General features: G+C 34.1%; 1 protein-coding gene across 2 annotated transcripts in view; it reads right to left on the reverse strand.

The window, feature by feature from the left end:
- The window catches only part of LAMA2 (laminin subunit alpha 2), a 622418-nt gene that overhangs the window by 314922 nt on the left and 287982 nt on the right, over positions 1-19514 (reverse strand). For both annotated transcript variants that reach the window (XM_082475049.1, XM_082475048.1), the window contains exons 9-10: positions 17846-17945; positions 3163-3323 (exon numbers count right to left, since the gene is read on the reverse strand). In XM_082475049.1, the coding sequence (XP_082331175.1) occupies positions 3163-3323; positions 17846-17945 (261 nt within the window). The remainder of the gene's footprint in view (positions 1-3162; positions 3324-17845; positions 17946-19514) is intronic.

The raw sequence follows: 19514 nt of genomic DNA on the forward strand, positions 1-19514 counted from the left end.
ACCCACCTAGAGCCCCAAAGGAAAGAGAATGTTTTCTAGTTGCCACTCCTAGCTTGCAGGTGCAATTTTCTCATGCCTGTTTGTTTCACTGCCAGGGGACATTTCTAGAGTCTAAGCTTAAGTGAATTCAGTTCCAATTTCCCTCAGTGAGTCCAAATCCTAGTGTCAAGTCTCAGAAAAGCCATTAAAACTCTAAACTTTAACCCCCATCTTAGGGCTATGACCAGTCTCCCACCCCCCACCATCTCCCATGACCTTAACTGCACAGTTTTGCTTGAGTTTATGCTTAACTTAGACTTCCCTCTTTGGTTTAACATCTAAGAAATTCCTTTTCTTTCCTGAATCTATGTGATTGCAAATTTATTTGCTCTGTTTTATCCAGAATACTTGTATTTGAAATGGCAGAAATGGGAAAAGCGGTGTCAACTTTTCTCAGTACTGCATTTTAATAGAACGTGAGTCATTTAAAATTTACAATAGAAATAGATTTAGGCCCAAGACTTTATGACAAAGTACTTTCTTAAAATGTCTACAAACTTCAGTAAATATTTTTTTCTAATGAAAATTATGGAAAACTGTTATATATTATAGTGAAAAAGAATAAATGTGCAAATATTTACTGGTTAATACACATTTTGGAGATGAACGCTTTTATAGATATCACTTTACCTGAATTTAAGTCTCTAGTATCTTAGCTTCTCAATAATGTTTTACTTGTTAAGTAGCATTTGATATATGTTGTTTTGAATAATCAGCTGACAATCCTATGTCAAATCATATTTTTGTTAAACATGTATATAATTCATGACTCTTAAAATTATGTAGATATCTACTGAGACTTGCTTTCTGCAAGTTTTTATCCCAAAAAACATTTAGTTTATAAGAACTTATAGTCACCTATTTAAAATATCACATATTTGAAGGGTAACTCTTTTCATGATGCTAGTTACTTAATTTTTCATTCTCTTTTGTGATTTCTTAATTGCTACTTATTGTTGTGTTTTAATTGTCTATGTAGAGCTTCAAGTGACTTTGTAGAAGGCATTTTTCTTATTAGGATTATAATCACTCTCAGTGCAATATTGAGGCAGGCAGAGAGCAGGTGGTGGCTCGAGGAACTATCCCTCAGATCTCTGCTAATGGCGACAACTCTCCTGTTCTAGCCTCTCTCTATATATTTTTCAAGGAAAATGAATGCGGTCTGCCTCCTTTATGTGTTTGTTACTCTTTCCTCCCAAATACTGGGTGTCTCCCTTCTATAAATAGTATGTGTGTAACAATATTCCCTTTCTCTTTTTTCTTATAAATTTTTTTTTAAAATTCATTTTTGGCTGCTTTGGGTCTTCATTGCTGCGCGCAGGTTTCCTCTAGTTGGGGCGAGCGGGGGCTACTCTTCGTTGCGGTGTGCGGGCTTCTCATTGCAGTGGCTTCTCTTGTTGCGGAGCATGGGCTCTAGGCGCATGGGCTTCATTAGTTGTGGCACGTGGGCTCAGTAATTGTGGCCCGTAGGTTCTAGAGTGCAGGCTCAGTAGTTGTGGTGCACAGGCTTAGTTGCACCACAGCATGTGGGATCTTCCCGGACCAGGGCTCGAACCCGTGTCCCCTGCATTGGCAGGTGGATTTTTAACCACTGTGCCACCAGGGAAGCTCCCTTTCTTTTTTTTCCAGTTTGTTTTCCTATATTCTAGAGACTCAGGAGGTTTCTCTTCCATTTTAAGCACAGCTGTGTCTGTCCTTTATTTGAGCAAGTGATAAAGGTTAGAGATTTCTGTGGAGTTTTGGAAAAGGAATAAATCACACACAGGAAACATATTTGGTAAATATTAGAGAAGGTGCATTAAGAGCCTCTAGGATTGCCCCAAAAGACATACAGGATGAAGACAGGTGGTGTCCTTTAAAAAGTGATCACCCACAGACCACCCCAGTCTTGATCTACAAGTGTAAGTCTTCATTTCTGATAATATTAGAATAAAAGGTACTAAGTCTAGTTAATTTACTATATTTCAGTACATGGCAACTCTTTACCATGGACTGTAGACTTTCTGCCTGTTTATATAGACAGGAGTTTTATTGTTTCAGTGGTCCAAGATAGGTACCTAAATTATCCTTGATAAAACATATACTTATTATATAACTATTATAGTATTTAGCTTCATATTTCAGACATTCCTGTCCCAATAAATGAACACTCAACATCAATACTAATATTTACTTCTTATTTTATGGTCTAACGTTTGTATACATATGCACACTCATATAACAACTATCAGCATATAATTTATAGCTGCCTAGATAAGACTAATGAATTAATAAAGGAAAGATTCTTAATAAGATTCCACTTATGTTTGAGAACAAAGAAAAAAAGAAGTAACATTTATTTTTACATCAGTATGGAATGCTAACTTTTTCAATGGAGCGTTTATTCTCTCAGCTAATATAGCTAACACTGTCTGATCTGAACGTTTTGGAACCGATTACTATAGCTAAAGGAAATCAGTTTTATCATTTTAGACTTGGGCTTGCCTCTATGTTTCCCCTATGTGTATAAGCTGCAGGTGTAATATATCCCTTGGTGTTAACACGATGAGCTATTATCTGAGTGTATACAACAAATAAAGTTGTATTTCTGAAAGTACTCTTGGGAGGAAATATTGAGCATTTAATCAATTCCACTAGGGTTTCTCACATTATTTGGTAATTAAACAGAGGATTTTGAACATGGTATTTTCAGACCTATCTGGGTTCAAATTCAGAAGATTATTTAAAAATCTAGAATAAAACCCTTGACAGAATTATTTTCAGAATTAGATACAAAGCTAAAGTAGTTTTGAGTGTACAGTAGATTTAAAGGATTGCTAGTTTTAGTGTTGTGTATTTTAAAATTAACAGACTAGATAGGTAGTGGGGGAAACGTGTTTTTGTTATAAAATAACACATTCCTAAGGTGACTTATCGTCTGTATTTGTAGGTTTTTAGACAAATGGCATGTGTCTTGCTGCAGTGAACCTGGTTCTAAAGACACTTACAGGAATGCCACCAATAGAATAGAGAATGGAGATTTACAGAAGTTCCAATTGCTTAATGCCTGCAGATATACGAGAGAAACCAAGAAAAATGGCCTTTGCTCTAAACAACGGGACATTACTAGAATAAACAACGTACCTTGCAGTTACAGGATCCAAAACAAGGGTCCTCATTTGTGCTCCCTGCACCACTGCAGTTACAGGGTTTGCAGTCTGGGTAGCCAGTGTAGCCCCTGGCACACCGATCACAGCTCACCCCTCTGAAGCCAGGTTTGCAATGACAGGACCCAGGTGCCAGACCTAATGGTAGATGAGACACATATCAATATTTTCTAACTGACTCATAACCCCCCTCAGACTATCACAAGATGGGAAAGTGCCTTGGGCGTAAAAATAAACTACTTGAAAAAAAAACCTAACAACAATCATCTAAGTACAAAATCACTAAGTACAACAAAGAAAAAGACTAAGGGTGTTCAACCTAAATGTCCATCGACAGATGAATGGATAAAGAAGATGTGGTACATACATACAATGGAATATTACTCAGCCATAAAAAAGAATGAAATAATGCCATCTGCAACAGCATGGGTACAACTAGAGATTATCATACTAAGTGAAGTAAGTCAGAAAGAGAAAGACAAATATCATATGATATCACGTATATGTGGAATCTAAAATATGACATAAATGAATTTATCTACCAAACAGAAACAGACTCACAGGCCTAGAGAACAGATTTGTGGTTGCCAAGCAACAGAGGGTTGGGGGAAGGATGGAATGGGAGTTTGGGATTAGCAGATGCAAATTATTTATATAGAGAATGGATAAACAACAAGGTCCTACTGCATAGCACAGGGAACTATATTTAATATCCTGTGATAAACCATAATATAAAGGAACATGAAAAGGAATGTATATATATCTATAACTGAATCACTTGGCTGTGATTTACACAACATTGTAAATCAACTATACTTCAATAAAGTAAATTTTTAAAAGAGATCGAGGGTGTTCATGGGAATACATATTTGGGGGATAAAAAGGAATAGAGGAGGGAAATAATAGCCGTTTAAATTTGCTTTTTCATTTTAAATAGAGAAATGCAGGGTCCCAGAAGAAGAAGAGAAAAAGAAAGGGACTGAGAAGATATTTGAAGAGATTATAGTTGAAAACTTCCCTAATATGGGAAAGGAAATAGTTAATCAAGTCCTGGAAGCACAGAGAGTCCCATACAGGATAAACCCAAGGAGAAACACACCAAGACACATATTAATCAAACTGTCAAAAATTAAATATAAGGAAAACATATTAAAGGCAGCAAGGGAAAAAAAACAAATAACACACAAGGGAATCCCCATAAGGTTAACATCTGATCTTTCAGCAGAAACTCTGCAAGCCAGAAGGGAGTGGCAGGATATACTTAAAGTGATGAAGGAGAAAAACCTACAACCAAGATTACACTACCCAGCAAGGATCTCATTCAGATTCGATGGAGAAATTAAAACCTTTACAGACAAGCAAAAGCTGAGAGAGTTCAGCACCACCAAACCAGCTTTACAACAAATGCTAAAGGAACTTCTCTAGGCAAGAAACACAAGAGAAGGAAAACACCTACAATAACAAACCCAAAACATTTAAGAAAATGGGAATAGGAACATACATATCGATAATTACCTTGAATGTAAATGGATTAAATGCTCCCACCAAAAGACACAGGCTGGCTGAATGGATACAAAAACAAGACTCATATATATGCTGTCTACAAGAGACCCACTTCAGACCTAGAGACACATACAGACTGAAAGTGAGGGGATGGAAAAAGATATTCCATGCAAATGGAAATCAAAAGAAAGCTGGAGTAGCAATTCTCATATCAGACAAAATAGACGTTAAAATAAAGACTATTAAAAGAGACAAAGAAGGACACTACATAATGATCAAGGGATCGATCCAAGAGGAAGGTATAACAATTGTAAATATTTATGCACCCAACATAGGAGCACCTCAATACATAAGGCAAATACTAACAGCCATAAAAGGGGAAATCGACAGCAACACAATCATAGTAGGGGACTTTAACACCCCACTCTCACCAATGGACAGATCATCCAAAATGAAAATAAATAAGGAAACACAAGCTTTAAATGATACATTAAACAAGATGGACTTAATTAATATTTATAGGACATTCCACCCAAAAACAACAAAATACACATTTTTCTCAAGTGCTCATGGAACATTCTCCAGGATAGATCATATTTTGGGTCACAAATCAAGCCTTGGTAAATTTAAGAAAATTGAAATTGTATCAAGTATCTTTTACGACCACAACGCTATGAGACTAGATATCAATTACAGGAAAAGATCTGTAAAAAATACAAAAACATGGAGGCTACACAATACATTACTTAATAACGAAGTGATCACTGAAGAAATCAAAGGGGAAATCAAAAAATACCTAGAAACAAATGACAATGGAGATACGACGACCCAAAACCTATGGGACGCAGCAAAAGCAGTGCTAAGAGGGAAGTTTATAGCAATACAAGCCTACCTCAAGAAACAGGAAACATCTCGAATAAACAACCTAACCTTGCACCTAAAGCAATTAGAGAAAGAAGAACAAAAAAACCCCAAAGCCAGCAGAAGGAAAGAAATTATAAAGATCAGGTCAGAAATAAATGGAAAAGAAATGAAGGAAACAATAGCAAAAATCAATGAAACTAAAAGCTGGTTCTTTGAGAAGATAAACAAAATTGATAAACCATTAGCCAGACTCATCAAGAGAAAAAGGGAGAAGACTCAGATCAATAGAATTAGAAATGAAAAAGGAGAAGTAACCACTGACACTGCAGAAATACAAACGATCATGAGAGATTACTACAAGCAACTCTATGCCAATAAAATGGACAACCTGGAAGAAATGGACAGATTCTTAGAAATGCACAAACTGCCGAGACTGAACCAGGAAGAAATAGAAAATATGAACAGACCAATCACAAGCACTGAAATTGAAACTGTGATTAAAAACCTTCCAACAAACAAAAGCCCAGGACCAGATGGCTTCACAGGTGAATTCTATCAAACATTTAGAGAAGAGCTAACACCTATCCTTCTCAAACTCTTCCAAAATATTGCAGAGGGAGGAACACTCTCAAACTCATTCTACGAGGCCACCATCACCCTGATACCAAAACCAGACAAAGATGTCACAAAGAAAGAAAACTACAGGCCAATATCACTGATGAACATAGATGCAAAAATCCTCAACAAAATACTAGCAAACAGAATCCAACAGCACATTAAAAGGATCATACACCATGATCAAGTGGGGTTTATCCCAGGAATGCAAGGATTCTTCAATATACGCAAATCAATCAATGTGATACATCATATTAACAAACTGAAGGAGAAAAACCATATGATCATCTCAATAGATGCAGAGAAAGCTTTCGACAAAATTCAACACCCATTTATGATAAAAGCCCTGCAGAAAGTAGGCATAGAGGGAACTTTCCTCAACATAATAAAGGCCATATATGACAAAACCACAGCCAACATTGTCCTCAATGGTGAAAAACTGAAACCATTTCCACTAAGATCAGGAACAAGACAAGGTTGCCCACTCTCACCACTATTATTCAACATAGTTTTGGAAGTGTTAGCCACAGCAATCAGAGAAGACAAAGAAATAAAAGGAATCCAAATCGGAAAAGAAGAAGTAAAGCTGTCACTATTTGCAGATGACATGATACTATACATAGAGAATCCTAAAGATGCTACCAGAAAACTCCTAGAGCTAACCAATGAATTTGGTAAAGTAGCAGGATACAAAATTAATGCACAGAAATCTCTTGCATTTCTATACACTAATGACGAAAAATCTGAAAGTGAAATTAAGAAAACACTCCCATTTACCATTGCAACAAAAAGAATAAAATATCTAGGAATAAACCTACCTAAGGAGACAAAAGACCTGTATGCAGAAAATTATAAGACACTGATGAAAGAAATTAAAGATGATACAAATAGATGGAGAGATATACCATGTTCCTGGATTGGAAGAATCAACATTGTGAAAATGACTCTACTACCCAAAGCAATCTACAGATTCAATGCAATCCCTATGAAACTACCACTGGCATTCTTCACAGAACTAGAACAAAAAATTTCACAATTTGTATGGAAACACAAAAGACCCCGAATAGCCAAAGCAATCTTGAGAACGAAAAATGGAGCTGGGGGAATCAGGCTCCCTGACTTCAGACTATATTACAAAGCTTCAGTAATCAAGACAGTTTGGTACTGGCACAAAAACAGAAATATAGATCAATGGAACAGGATAGAAAGCCCAGAGATAAACCCACACACATATGGGCACCTTATTTTTAATAAAGGAGGCAAGCATATACAGTGGAGAAAAGACAGCCTCTTCAATAAGTGGTGCTGGGAAAATTGGACAGGTACATGTAAAAGTATGAAATTAGAACACTCCCTGACACCATGCACAAAAATAAACTCAAAATGGATTAAAGACCTAAGTGTAAGGGCAGACACTATCAAACTCTTAGAGGAAAACATAGGCAGAACACTCTATGACATACATCACAGCAAGATTCTTTTTGACCCAGCTCCCAGAGAAATGGAAATAAGAACACAAATAAACAAATGGGACCTAATGAAACTTAAAAGCTTTTGCACAGCAAAGGAAACCATAAACAAGACCAAAAGACAACCATCAGAATGGGAGAAAATATTTGCAAATGAAGCAACTGACAAAGGATTAATCTCCAAGATTTACAAGCAGCTCATGCAGCTCAATAACAAAAAAACGAACAACCCAATCCAAAAATGGGCCGAAGACCTAAATAGACATTTCTCCAAAGAAGATATACAGATGGCCTACAGACACATGAAAGAATGCTCAACATCATTAATCATTAGAGAAATGCAAATCAAAACTACAATGAGATATCATCTCACACCGGTCAGAATGGCCATCATCAAAAAATCTAGAAACAATAAATGCTGGAGAGGGTGTGGAGGAAAGGGAACACTCTTGCACTGTTGGTGGGAATGTAAATTGATACAGCCACTATGGAGAACAGTATGGAGGTTCCTTAAAAAACTACAAATAGAACTACCATACGACCCAGCAATCCCACTACTGGGCATATACCCTGAGAAAACCATAGGTCAAAAAGAGTCATGTACCAAAATGTTCATTGCAGCTCTATTTACAATAGCCAGGACATGGAAGCAATCTAAATGTCCATCGACAGATGAATGGATAAAGAAGATGTGGCACAGATATACAATGGAATATTACTCAGCCATAAAAAGAAATGAAATGGAGGTATTTGTAATGAGGTGGATGGAGTTAGAGTCTGTCATACAGAGTGAAGTAAGTCAGAAAGAGAAAAACAAATACAGTATGCTAACACATATATACGGAATCTAAGGGAAAAAAAAAAAAAGGCCATGAAGAACCTAGTGGCAAGACGGGAATAAAGACATAGACCTACTAGAGAATGGACTTGAGGATATGGGGAGGGGGTGGGGTGAGATGTGACAGGGTAAGAGAGTGTCATGGACATATATACACTACCAAATGTAAAATAGATAACTAGTGGGAAGCAGCCGCATAGCACAGGGAGATCAGCTCGGTGCTTTGTGACCACCTAGAGGGATGGGATGGGGAGGGTGGGAGGGAGGGAGATGCAAGAGGGAAGAGAATTGGGAACATATTGTATATGTATAACTGATTCACTTTGTTATAAAGCAGAAGCTAACACACCATTGTAAGGCAATTATACTTCAATAAAGATGTTAAAAAATAAATAAATAAATAAATAAATAAATAGGAGGAATCAATAAAAAAATTAATGACAAAAAAAAAATAGAGAAATGCAAAAGACAATTTTTATTCTTGTCTTTGATTAGAAAAATAGAAAAAAAACACATGAATGAATACAAGTTATTGACCTTCAAAATCTGGAAAAATATAAGAGCAAATCAGTAAAATATAGTCCACTCAAAAAACAAAAGAAGGGAGAAAAAAGCAAGGAAACATTATGGTGAGAAAACATAAAACAATGACAGAAAGTGTGCCAAACATACATACTAACAATACATAAGTGAGTTAGTCTTACTCTTTCGATTAAAAATATGTGCATGTAATGTTCACAAGAAATAGACAAAATGACAAGAAATATTAAAAATAAAAGAAGGTAAATATACATTAGGAAAGCATATAGAAAATTAAAAACAGTTGTAGTAATATTAATGAGGGCCAAAGTAGAATTCAATTAAAATAAATTCAATAGAACAAGCCCTCTGTTTACATTATTAAAGGTACAATAAAAACATAATTTAAGTTATTATATTTATGCTCCAAATAAGCACTAATTAGAAGTACAAAAAAATATAGACAATGAAAGATATTGGAAATCAAAGAAAAACTGCCCCAAAATCAATGGCTGAGAATGACATTAACCTACCAACTTTAAATATTTACACATAAATTAGTAAAAAGCAAAACACAAAAATTTGAATAATCTAATAATGTTGAATTATATATTAAATGCCATATAAATATTTATTGTAGCTTATCATTAACTAATCCACAAAAATGTTCAATTTCTCAAAGCAGAAATTATTTAAGGCTTATTTTCTTAACATAAATTGCTACTTCTATATTTGTAACAAATGCCACATTAAATTAGGATTAAATTAATTATGAATATCAAACATGAAGATAGAATTTTATGCAAAACTCAGCCACTCTAAAAATTAATAAATATTCCTTCCTAATAACTCTTAGGTTAAAAAGAAAATCAAGACTTCAAATGCAGATCAAATAGTTTTTTAAATAGAATATAACAGCAGTAAGAAAGGAACTTAGCAATGTTCATTGGATGTTGAAAACCTGAAGCCAAACTTTTAGGCTTAAATATTCCATTATTTTTAAAAATGTAAATAAATTAAAACTTAATTCATGTAATTATAAAAAAATTTAAAAAAACAAAATGAACACCCTGGGAAAGAAGGTAGATTTGAAACATAAACAAAAAGAAAAGGAAGCAAAAAGAGGAAACTTAGACAAAGCTAATTAAGGATATCAAAAGAGGACAAATGATGAAAGAATTCCCACAAAAATATTTCAGTACCAGTTAATTTTTACAGTGTTTTCAAAGTTTGAAACTCTTATGGAACATATAAAAAACAGAGAGGTATGTAATTCAGTTTATTAAGCTAGTGAATACATGATATAAAAATCTAACAAAGATAATCCAAAATAAAAATAACGACTAATATTTAAATAGCATTTATTTTATGCTAGGCATTACACTTTGCTTACACACTACACATATGCTAATTGAGTTAACATTCAAAATAACAATATGAGGTAGACCCTATTATCTTCCCCGCTTTACAGATGAGGAAATTAAGACACAGAGAAATTTAGTGATTTGCCAAGGTAGCACAGCTGGCAGGTGTGTCAGAGCCAGGAACAAGTTAACATATGAATCCAGATGAGAAAATCCTAAATAAAATAATCACCAAGCTGAACCCTAAAGTACTGTAAATTAAAAGGACCTTCCATGATGACCTAGTAGAATTTATTTTGGTAATATAAATACCTCATTTTATTTCACTTTGTTTTATTGTGCTCTGCAGATATTTTGTTTTTTACACATTGATGGTTTGTGGCAACCCTGCATTGAGCACATTTATTGGCACAATTTTTCCCACAGCATCTGCTTACTTTGTGTCTCTGTGCCACATTTGGATAATCCTCCCAATATTTCAAACTTTTTCATTATTATTATATTTGTTATGGTGATCTGCGATCAGAGCTTTGATGTTACTATTATAATTGTTTTGGGGCACCACTAACCACACACACATAAAACAGCAAACAATCTATAAATGTTGTGTGTGTTCTGACTGCTCACAGACTGGCCATTTCCCATCTCTCTCCCTCTCCTCAGGCCTCCCTGTTCCCTCAAACACAATATTTAAATTAGGCCAATTAATAACTCTACAATGGACTCTAAGTGCTCAAGTGAAAGGAAGAGTTGCATGTCTCTCACTTTAAATCAAAAGCTAGAAATAATTAAGCTTAGTGAGAAAGGCATGTCAAAAGCCGAAATAAGGTCTAAAGCTAATCCTCTTTCACCAGTTAGCCAAGTTGTGAATGCAAAGGAAAAGTTCTTGAAAGAAACTAGAAGTGCTACTCCAGTGAACACACAAATGTTAAGAAAGTGAAACAGCCTTATTGCTGATATGGAGAAAGTTTTATTGGTCTGGATAGATCAAACCAGCCACAACCTTCCCTTAAGCCAAAGCCTAATCCAAAGCGAGGCCCTAACTGTCTTCAATTCTATAAAGGCTGAGGGAGGTGAGGAAGCTACAGAGAAGTTTGAAGCTAGCAGAAGTGGTTTCATGAGGCTTAAGGAAAGAAGCCGTCTCCATAACATAAGTGTGTCAGGTGAGGCAGCAAGTGCAGCAAGTTATCCAGAAGATCTAACTAAGATAATTCGTGAAGGTGAGGACACTGAACAACAGATTTTCAGTTTAGATGAAACAGGCACCTATTGGAAGAAGATGCCATCTAGGACTTTTATAGCTAGAGAGGAGAAGTCAACACCTGGCTTCAAATCTTCAAAGGACAGGCTGACTCTCTTATTAGGAGCTAACGCAGCTGATGACTTTAAGTTGAAGTCAATGCTCATTTACCATTCCAAAAATCCCAGGGTCCTTAAGAATTATACTAAATCTACTCTACTTGGATGATAGCACAACTGTTTACAAGATGGTTTACTGAATATTTTAAGCCCACTGTTGAGAACTATTGCTCAAAAAAAAGACTCATTTCAAAATATTACTGATCATCTTGACAATGAACCTGGTCACCCAAGAGCTCTGATGGAGATGTATAATGAAATTCATGTTGTTTCCCGACCTGCTAACACAACATCTATTCTGTAGCCCATGGATCAAGAAGTAATTTTGACTTTCAAGTCTTATCATTAAAAATATGTATTTCCTAAGGCTACAGCTGCCATAGACAGTGATTCTGCTGATGGATCTGGGCAAAGTCAATTGAAAACCTTCTGGAAAGGATTCAGCATTCTAGATGCCATTAAGAACATTTGAGATTCATGGGAAGAGGCCAAAATATCAACATTAACAGGAGTTGGAAAGGAGTTGATTCCAACCCTCAAGGATAACTTTGAAGGGTTCAACACTTCAGTGCAGAAAGTCACTGCAGATGTGGTGGAAACAGCAAGAGAAATAGAATTAGAAGTGGAGCCTGAAGAGGGAACTGGATTGCCACAATCTCATGTTATATTTTAATGAATGAGGAGTTGCCTCTTCTGGATGAGCAAAGGAAGTGATTCCTTGAGATGGATTCTACTCCTGGTGAAGATGCTGTGAAGACTATTGAACTGACAACAAAGAATTTAAAATATTACATAAACTTAGTTGATAAAGCAGCCACAGGGTTTAAGAAGATTGACTCCAAGTTTGAAAGAAGTTCTACTGTGCGTAAAATACTATCAGATAGCATTACATGCTACAGAGAAATCGTTCATGAAAGGAAGAATCAATCGACGTGGCAAACTTCACTGGTGTCTTATATCAAGAAATTGCCGCAGCCATCCCAGCCCTCAGCAGCCACCACCCTGATCTGTCAGCCGCCATTGACATCAAGGCAAGACCCTCCACCAGCAAAAAATTGCAACTCACTACAGGCTCAGATGATGGTTAGCATTTTTTAGCAAGGAAGTATTTTTTTAATTAAGATACTGTGTTTTTAAACATAATGCTATTACACACTTAAGAGACTACAGTATAGTGTAAACATAACTTTTATATGCACTGGGTAACCAAAAATTAGTGTGACTGACTTGCTTTATTACAGTGGTCTGGAACTGAACTTGCAATATCTCTGAGGTATGCCTGTATCGTTTAACATTAATATATTTATTTTTTTAAATCGTATGTATAAGTCAAATGGAAAAGCCGTTCAATAAAGGTTGCAGAAGCATTCCCCCAAATTAATATTTGTTTCTGATGTTAAAATCTCCAGACCTTGAGACCAAATGCAGAAATACTGCAAGTAATAAACAATGTCTATTAATGTTTGTTTCTGGAAATATTATGAAGTAAATGTCCATAAAGACTTCCTTGTTCAGAACACTTGACTATGCAAGATGAAATTAAAGATAGACAGTTAGCAGAGAGAGATATATATAAAATGGTTGTGCTGTTATGAAATAGAGAAACCCCTTGGAGATCAGAAACTAAAAAAATTACTTTCTAGAGTGGTAAGCCTGTCCTTAAACCAGTGTCTTTCCTGAAGTTGACTAATTCTGATTAACTAGTCTAGAGCATGGAGCATGGTTTTATGGAACAAAAGACAAATTCTAGGTACTACTCAAGTTAGGAGGACATATCAGAGAACTTTACATATAAACTCAAGACTTCTGAAAGGGTAAACTAGAAAATACACAGGTATGTGCACACACAGACACACAGACACACAGACACACACACACACACACACACACACACACACACAATCATGAAACACACAAGAAAACAAGGCCCTGATAAAGACTTAGCAGAAAACTCAAACTGCAGAATCAAATAGATAGCAGAGAATACTAGTAACAGATACAAATTATAAAATAAACATAGAGCTGTCCTATCTTATCTGCGGTTTCACTTTCTATGGTTTCAGTTAACCTGTGGTCAAACACAGTCGAAAAACATTAAATGGAAAATTCCAGAAAGAGACAATTCATTAGTTTAACATCAAGTACCATTCTGAGTACAGTGATGAAATCTTGCACCCTCCCACTCTATCCTGCCCAGGATGTGAATCATCCCTTTTTGCAGCATATCTCATCCCACTGGTCACTTAGTAGCCATATTGGTTTTCAGATTGACTGTCAAGGTTTTGCAGTGCCTGCGTTCAAGTAACCCTTATTTTACTTAATAATGGCCCCAAAATATGAGTAGTGATACTGGCAATTCAGATATGCCAAAGAGAAGCCATGAAATGCTTCCTTGAAGTGAAAAGGTGAAATTTTTCAACTTAAGAAAGACAAACTGTATGCTGAGGTTGTTAAGGTCTACCATAAGAACAAATCTTCTATCTATGAAATTGTGAAGAAGGAAAAAGAAATTTGTGATAGTTTTGCTGTTGCACCTCAAATTGTAAAAGTTTTGACCACAGGGCATGATAAGTGTTTGGTTAAGATGAAAATGGCATGGAATTTGTACAAAAAGATATTTTGAGAGAGAAAGACCACATTCACATAACTTTATTATAGTATATTGCTATAACTGTTTTATTTTATTATTATTTGTTGTTACTCTTGCTGTGTCTAATTTATAAATTAAACTTTATCACAGGTATGTCTGTATAGGAAAAAAACATAGTATATGCAGGGTTTGGTACCATCTGCAGTTTCAGGCATCCACTGGGAATCTTGAAACATACCCCCAGGGATAAGGGGGGACTGTATTTAATATGTTTACAGAAACAAAAATAATATTAAATATAGGTGAATTAAAAGAGACTATTAGAAAAACAAAATGCAGTTAGAAACTTTTCTTATAAAATATACCAGAATAAATTTCAGATGGATTAAAGAATTAAGTATCATAAAAAGAAATCAAGTGGTCAAGATGAAAGTGGTCAAAGGTACAAACTTCCAGTTATAAGATAAATAAGTACAAGGGATGTAATGTACAACATGATTAATATAATGAACTCTGCTGTATGTTATACATGAAAGTTGTTAACAGAGTAGATCCTAAGAGTTCTCATCACAAGGAAAAATTTTTTCCTTTTTCTTTTATTTTGTATCTATACGAGATGATGAACGTTCACTAAACTTATTGTGGTCATCATTTCATGAAGTATGAAAGTCAAATCATTATACTGAACACCTTAAACAGTATTGTATGTCAATTATATTTCAATAAAACTGGAAGAATAAAAGGAAATAAAAACTAAAGAAATAAACAATTTATCTAAACTTGGAGTAGATAAGAATTTTAGGATTATAAAGGCATGTAAGAAATGCAATAGAAAAATATTACTATGCATAATAATCTTAGCATAATGTCATTATTATAGCTAAAGTGGGTTTTCTGAATTTTCATAGATTATATAAAAATTTTTAAATTATATACATTAAAAATTCTTATCTATAATAATGAGACACAAAATCTAGAAACTGTTCATAACAAATATGACATACTATTAGAGCTCTTACAAATCTATGGAGGAAAAAAACCCACCTTACACCAAAAAGAAAATTAAGGAAACAGAAAATTCACACACAAAATATTTGGTTTTCTCTAGTAATCAGGTTAATGCCAATGAGATAGTGAACATCATTTCTCACGATCTGGTTATTCATTCTGACTAAGAAATCCAAATCATTAGACTACATCTGAGACTGTTTCCTAAAGAGATCATCAGACTAAACAGGAAGAGAAAAATGTAGCACGGTTATATGTCTAATTATTCAACTCAAGCCCATATTGAATAAAATAGATCTGATTATAATATTACAAATATTGATTATTGCTTTCAATTTAAAATTAGAAAAATTAATTATTGGCCTGGAACCAAATATCTCTAAACAATTTTTGAAAAGGTGAAGATGCAATTGACAGACTTTGTCAAGTAGGTTGAAGATCAGGGGAGCATGTAAGGATGGTCTTTTTCTCAGTTTGTGTAGTATGACCTCAAGGGATAAAGTCCAACTTTAATAAATCAAAAAATAGGAATTTAAACTTTTTATTTAACATGCTAAAAATACCATAGAAGAAAAAAATGATAAAAAGATATGAATGGTAGAAAGAAGGAAGAAGGTGATATGAATGAAATGTTTGTGTTCCAAGATGGACAGTCAATAGTCAATATTTAATGGTGATGAAAAATACTAAGAATATTATTCAGATATCGTTTGAAAGATAAGTTCTTCCAAAAGAACTTAATAGGAAGAAAGGATCAGTGTGATTAAATTTGGAAATGAGACTAGGGGTGAATAAGTTGAAGAGGACACTTTGCTGTTTATTTTATTCCCTTCCCTACTGTTAAAATTTTATTTGACCATGTGTTGTTTTTATAATAATTGAAAAATCACTATTTTGTACAATTGTAACATATAATATTGTACATCAACTATACCACAATTTGGAAAAAAGAATTTAGACAGAGCACAGAGGAAAAAAATAATTGAAAAATATTTATATCCAGAAATCTTCATTAAAGCATTGGTTAAAATATACAAAATTTAGAAACAATCTTAATATCTATTCAAAGTTGAGTACTGTATTCAGGAGCTAAAACCAGATTTCAGAGAAATGAATGGATATGGGGAAAAATTCATCATGTAAAGTTAACACACAAATGTTAATAATAGTACTATGCTGAATTACCACTGCATTGAATACTGATTTTTCTACTTTTCTATTTTTTCAATCACTTTTTTCAACAACAAAATACCTACCATTTTAAACTCAGGGGATAAAATTAAATTACATTGCTCAAAATAATGTGATTTAGTTGCTACCATAAAAAGATAAGGGACCATAAAATGAAAAGTGACATCAATAATTCACCATTTGAGTTTTTAAATAATCATTTTTTAATCTTTTAAGATTTAAGACTGTAAGGCTTAAACAGATAATCAAATAGTTTTGTAAAGATAGCAGGTAAGCTAAACTGTGCCAAAGAAATATTGCCAGTCTTTTAAATAGAAGGTCTTTCGGGGAAAAAGCCTATAGCATAGCCATGATTTATTTTAGTCTTTCCACAGAAGAGAAGAATCCAGTCTTAGAAATATAAAGAAACAGTTCCAGATATATTCTATGAATTTTCTACTTTGGCAAGCAACTTTCCTGGAAGTAGCTCCTAAACATTTTACATCAAAGAGTTAATTTGGCATTTGATTCCTTAACATTTGGAGTTCATCATGAATTTCAATCCTCAAAGAAGGTTTTGTCTTAAATTAACGTCAGCCTCTTTCCCTTCATTAACTCATTCCTACTGCCTTTTACAGCCCTTTATGTAGACTTCTTGCTTTCTGTATTATTAACTACATCTCAGTCTGTGATCTCATCTATTTGCTCTTCCCATTGTAGCACACACATCCCTCAATGAACACTGTCATTTCACCCTAGAGATCATACATGCTACAAAGCAATATAATAAATAACAAGACATCAAAAAATTACATACACCACAGATTTATAATTGACTAGAAGATATATATAGATAGATATGTAAATATGTATATATGTGTATATATATATACATGTATACTAATGCAAAACAAATGATTCAACTCTTCTTGCTTTTAAAGTATAATTAAACATAAACATAATTATTGAGATGAATTAAAAACTACTTCCTGTAGGGGACATTGATAGCTATAAGAATAAATTTACACTGAGCCCACGTGCTCTGGGGCCCACGTGCCACAACTACTGAGCCTGGATGCTTCAACTACTGAAGCCCGCGCACCTAGAGCCTGTGCTCTGCAACAGAAGCCACCGCAATGAGAAGCCTGTGCACCACAACAAATAGCCCCACTCACTGCAACTAGAGAAAAAAGCCCGCAGGCAGCAACAAAGACCCAACGTAGCCAAAAAAAAAAAAAAAAAAAAAAAGAAAAAATTTATTACATGAATGAAATTTACTGCAACATGTTCTTCTGAAAATAATCACACTTGGCTTTAGTTGTCCTTTCATCAGAACAACGGCCTTCTACTATAGCTCTCACCTCGTTGAGCACGTTTTTCATCCTTGACACAGACTTCATTTAAGGAACCAACTGGGTCACAATGGCATGGCTGGCATGGTCTTGGATAATTTGGAGATATCTAACAAAAATATTAAAATTCTGTTTTAAAAACACTAAATTTTTCAATCAGCAAGCCTTTAAAGCAAATTTTAATAATAAATAATAATAAATTATATTTAGAAAATGATAATATAAGAAATTTTCTTTATTATATGTTTGCATTTTCTAAAATCCGTTTCATCTAAGTGGATACACAGAAATAAAGAGGATAGTATAATAAACTACTAAATATTTGTTACCTAGATTCAACAATTATCAAGATTTTGCTATATGATTCATCACGTTTTATTCTTTGCTGAAGTTTTTAAAGAAAATCCCAAATAAAGAGTCTTTTAATCCCTACACATTTCAGTATGCATCTCTTTCTTTTATAATCACACTATCATTATTATTACAAACAAAAAGAACAATGTTTGCTTATATAGAGAACATTAGAATATCAGAGAAATATACATTCCATAATAAAATCTTGCTTACTATTCTATTACAACGTAGTTCAAAATTAGTAATTTTTCCCCAAATTAATTTTTCAAAAATTTTTACATTGATCGTGATATAGCTAATTAAATAGAAATTTATATTTGGTGCTTGAAAAAGATGTTAAATATTTACGTTAAAAATTTGACTTTCTCATGAGGCAGCATAATCTGGGGGGAAACAATGTAGGCTCTGTAATTAGGAAGGCTTGAGCTCATATCCCACTGTGTCCACTTACTGGCTATGTGGCCTCCTGCAATTTATTTACTTCCTGATAATATGAGGATAATAGTAGAAACTTTAGTGATGTTATTAAATTAAAATTAAGAGGAATAACATATAAAGCATCTCATAAGATTCCTCACATACATTAAATACACAGTACAACTAGTAGTTTTTAATGTTAGAATATTTTAATTAAACACACCTAGACCGGGCTAATGTACCAAATATACAACATTTATTTTCAAGATGCAATAGGATAAGAACAAAAAAAAAACAAATTCTTTGCCTAGGAAATACTAAAATACTCTGAATATATATAAAAAATTGTGTATATAAGTATATATATATGTTTCTCCCATAAAATACAGTTTTATATATGTATATATCCAGGTTTAATTGATAAATGAAAACCTGTTCGTGAATATAAGTCAGAGTTTCACAAGTAGAGAAATATTTACATGTCTGATAGAATTCAATCAACTATATCCACAGATCAGTTTCAAAATCATCATTTGTTTAAGACCCATTCATTCACTTCCTATTATGAAGTAAGGACTGTGCAAAGCACAGATAAGGCCTGATTTCTGCCTTAAAGAAGCTTACAGGAATAGCAGACTTGAAAGATATTGATTAAATAGAATGTGCAAAGTGATTAAACAGACACACAAGCAGAGCGTTCTGGGGCAAAAGAAGAGAGAGTAATAACACAATGAAGTCAAGCAATGCTTCACAGAAAAAGGGACGTTTAGACTGGAGCTTGAAGTATGAGTAGCAATTTGAGAGTGGAATTGGGAGAAGGGCTTTCTAACCAAGAGATGAAAAAAAACAAAACAAAACTCTCTGTGTGCATACAGCAATAAATTTCCTTAGGATAAATTCTTAGCTC

The sequence above is a fragment of the Balaenoptera physalus genome (assembly GCF_965194825.1).
Source record: "Balaenoptera physalus genome assembly, chromosome: 9".
Classification (NCBI taxonomy): Eukaryota; Metazoa; Chordata; class Mammalia; order Artiodactyla; family Balaenopteridae; genus Balaenoptera; species Balaenoptera physalus.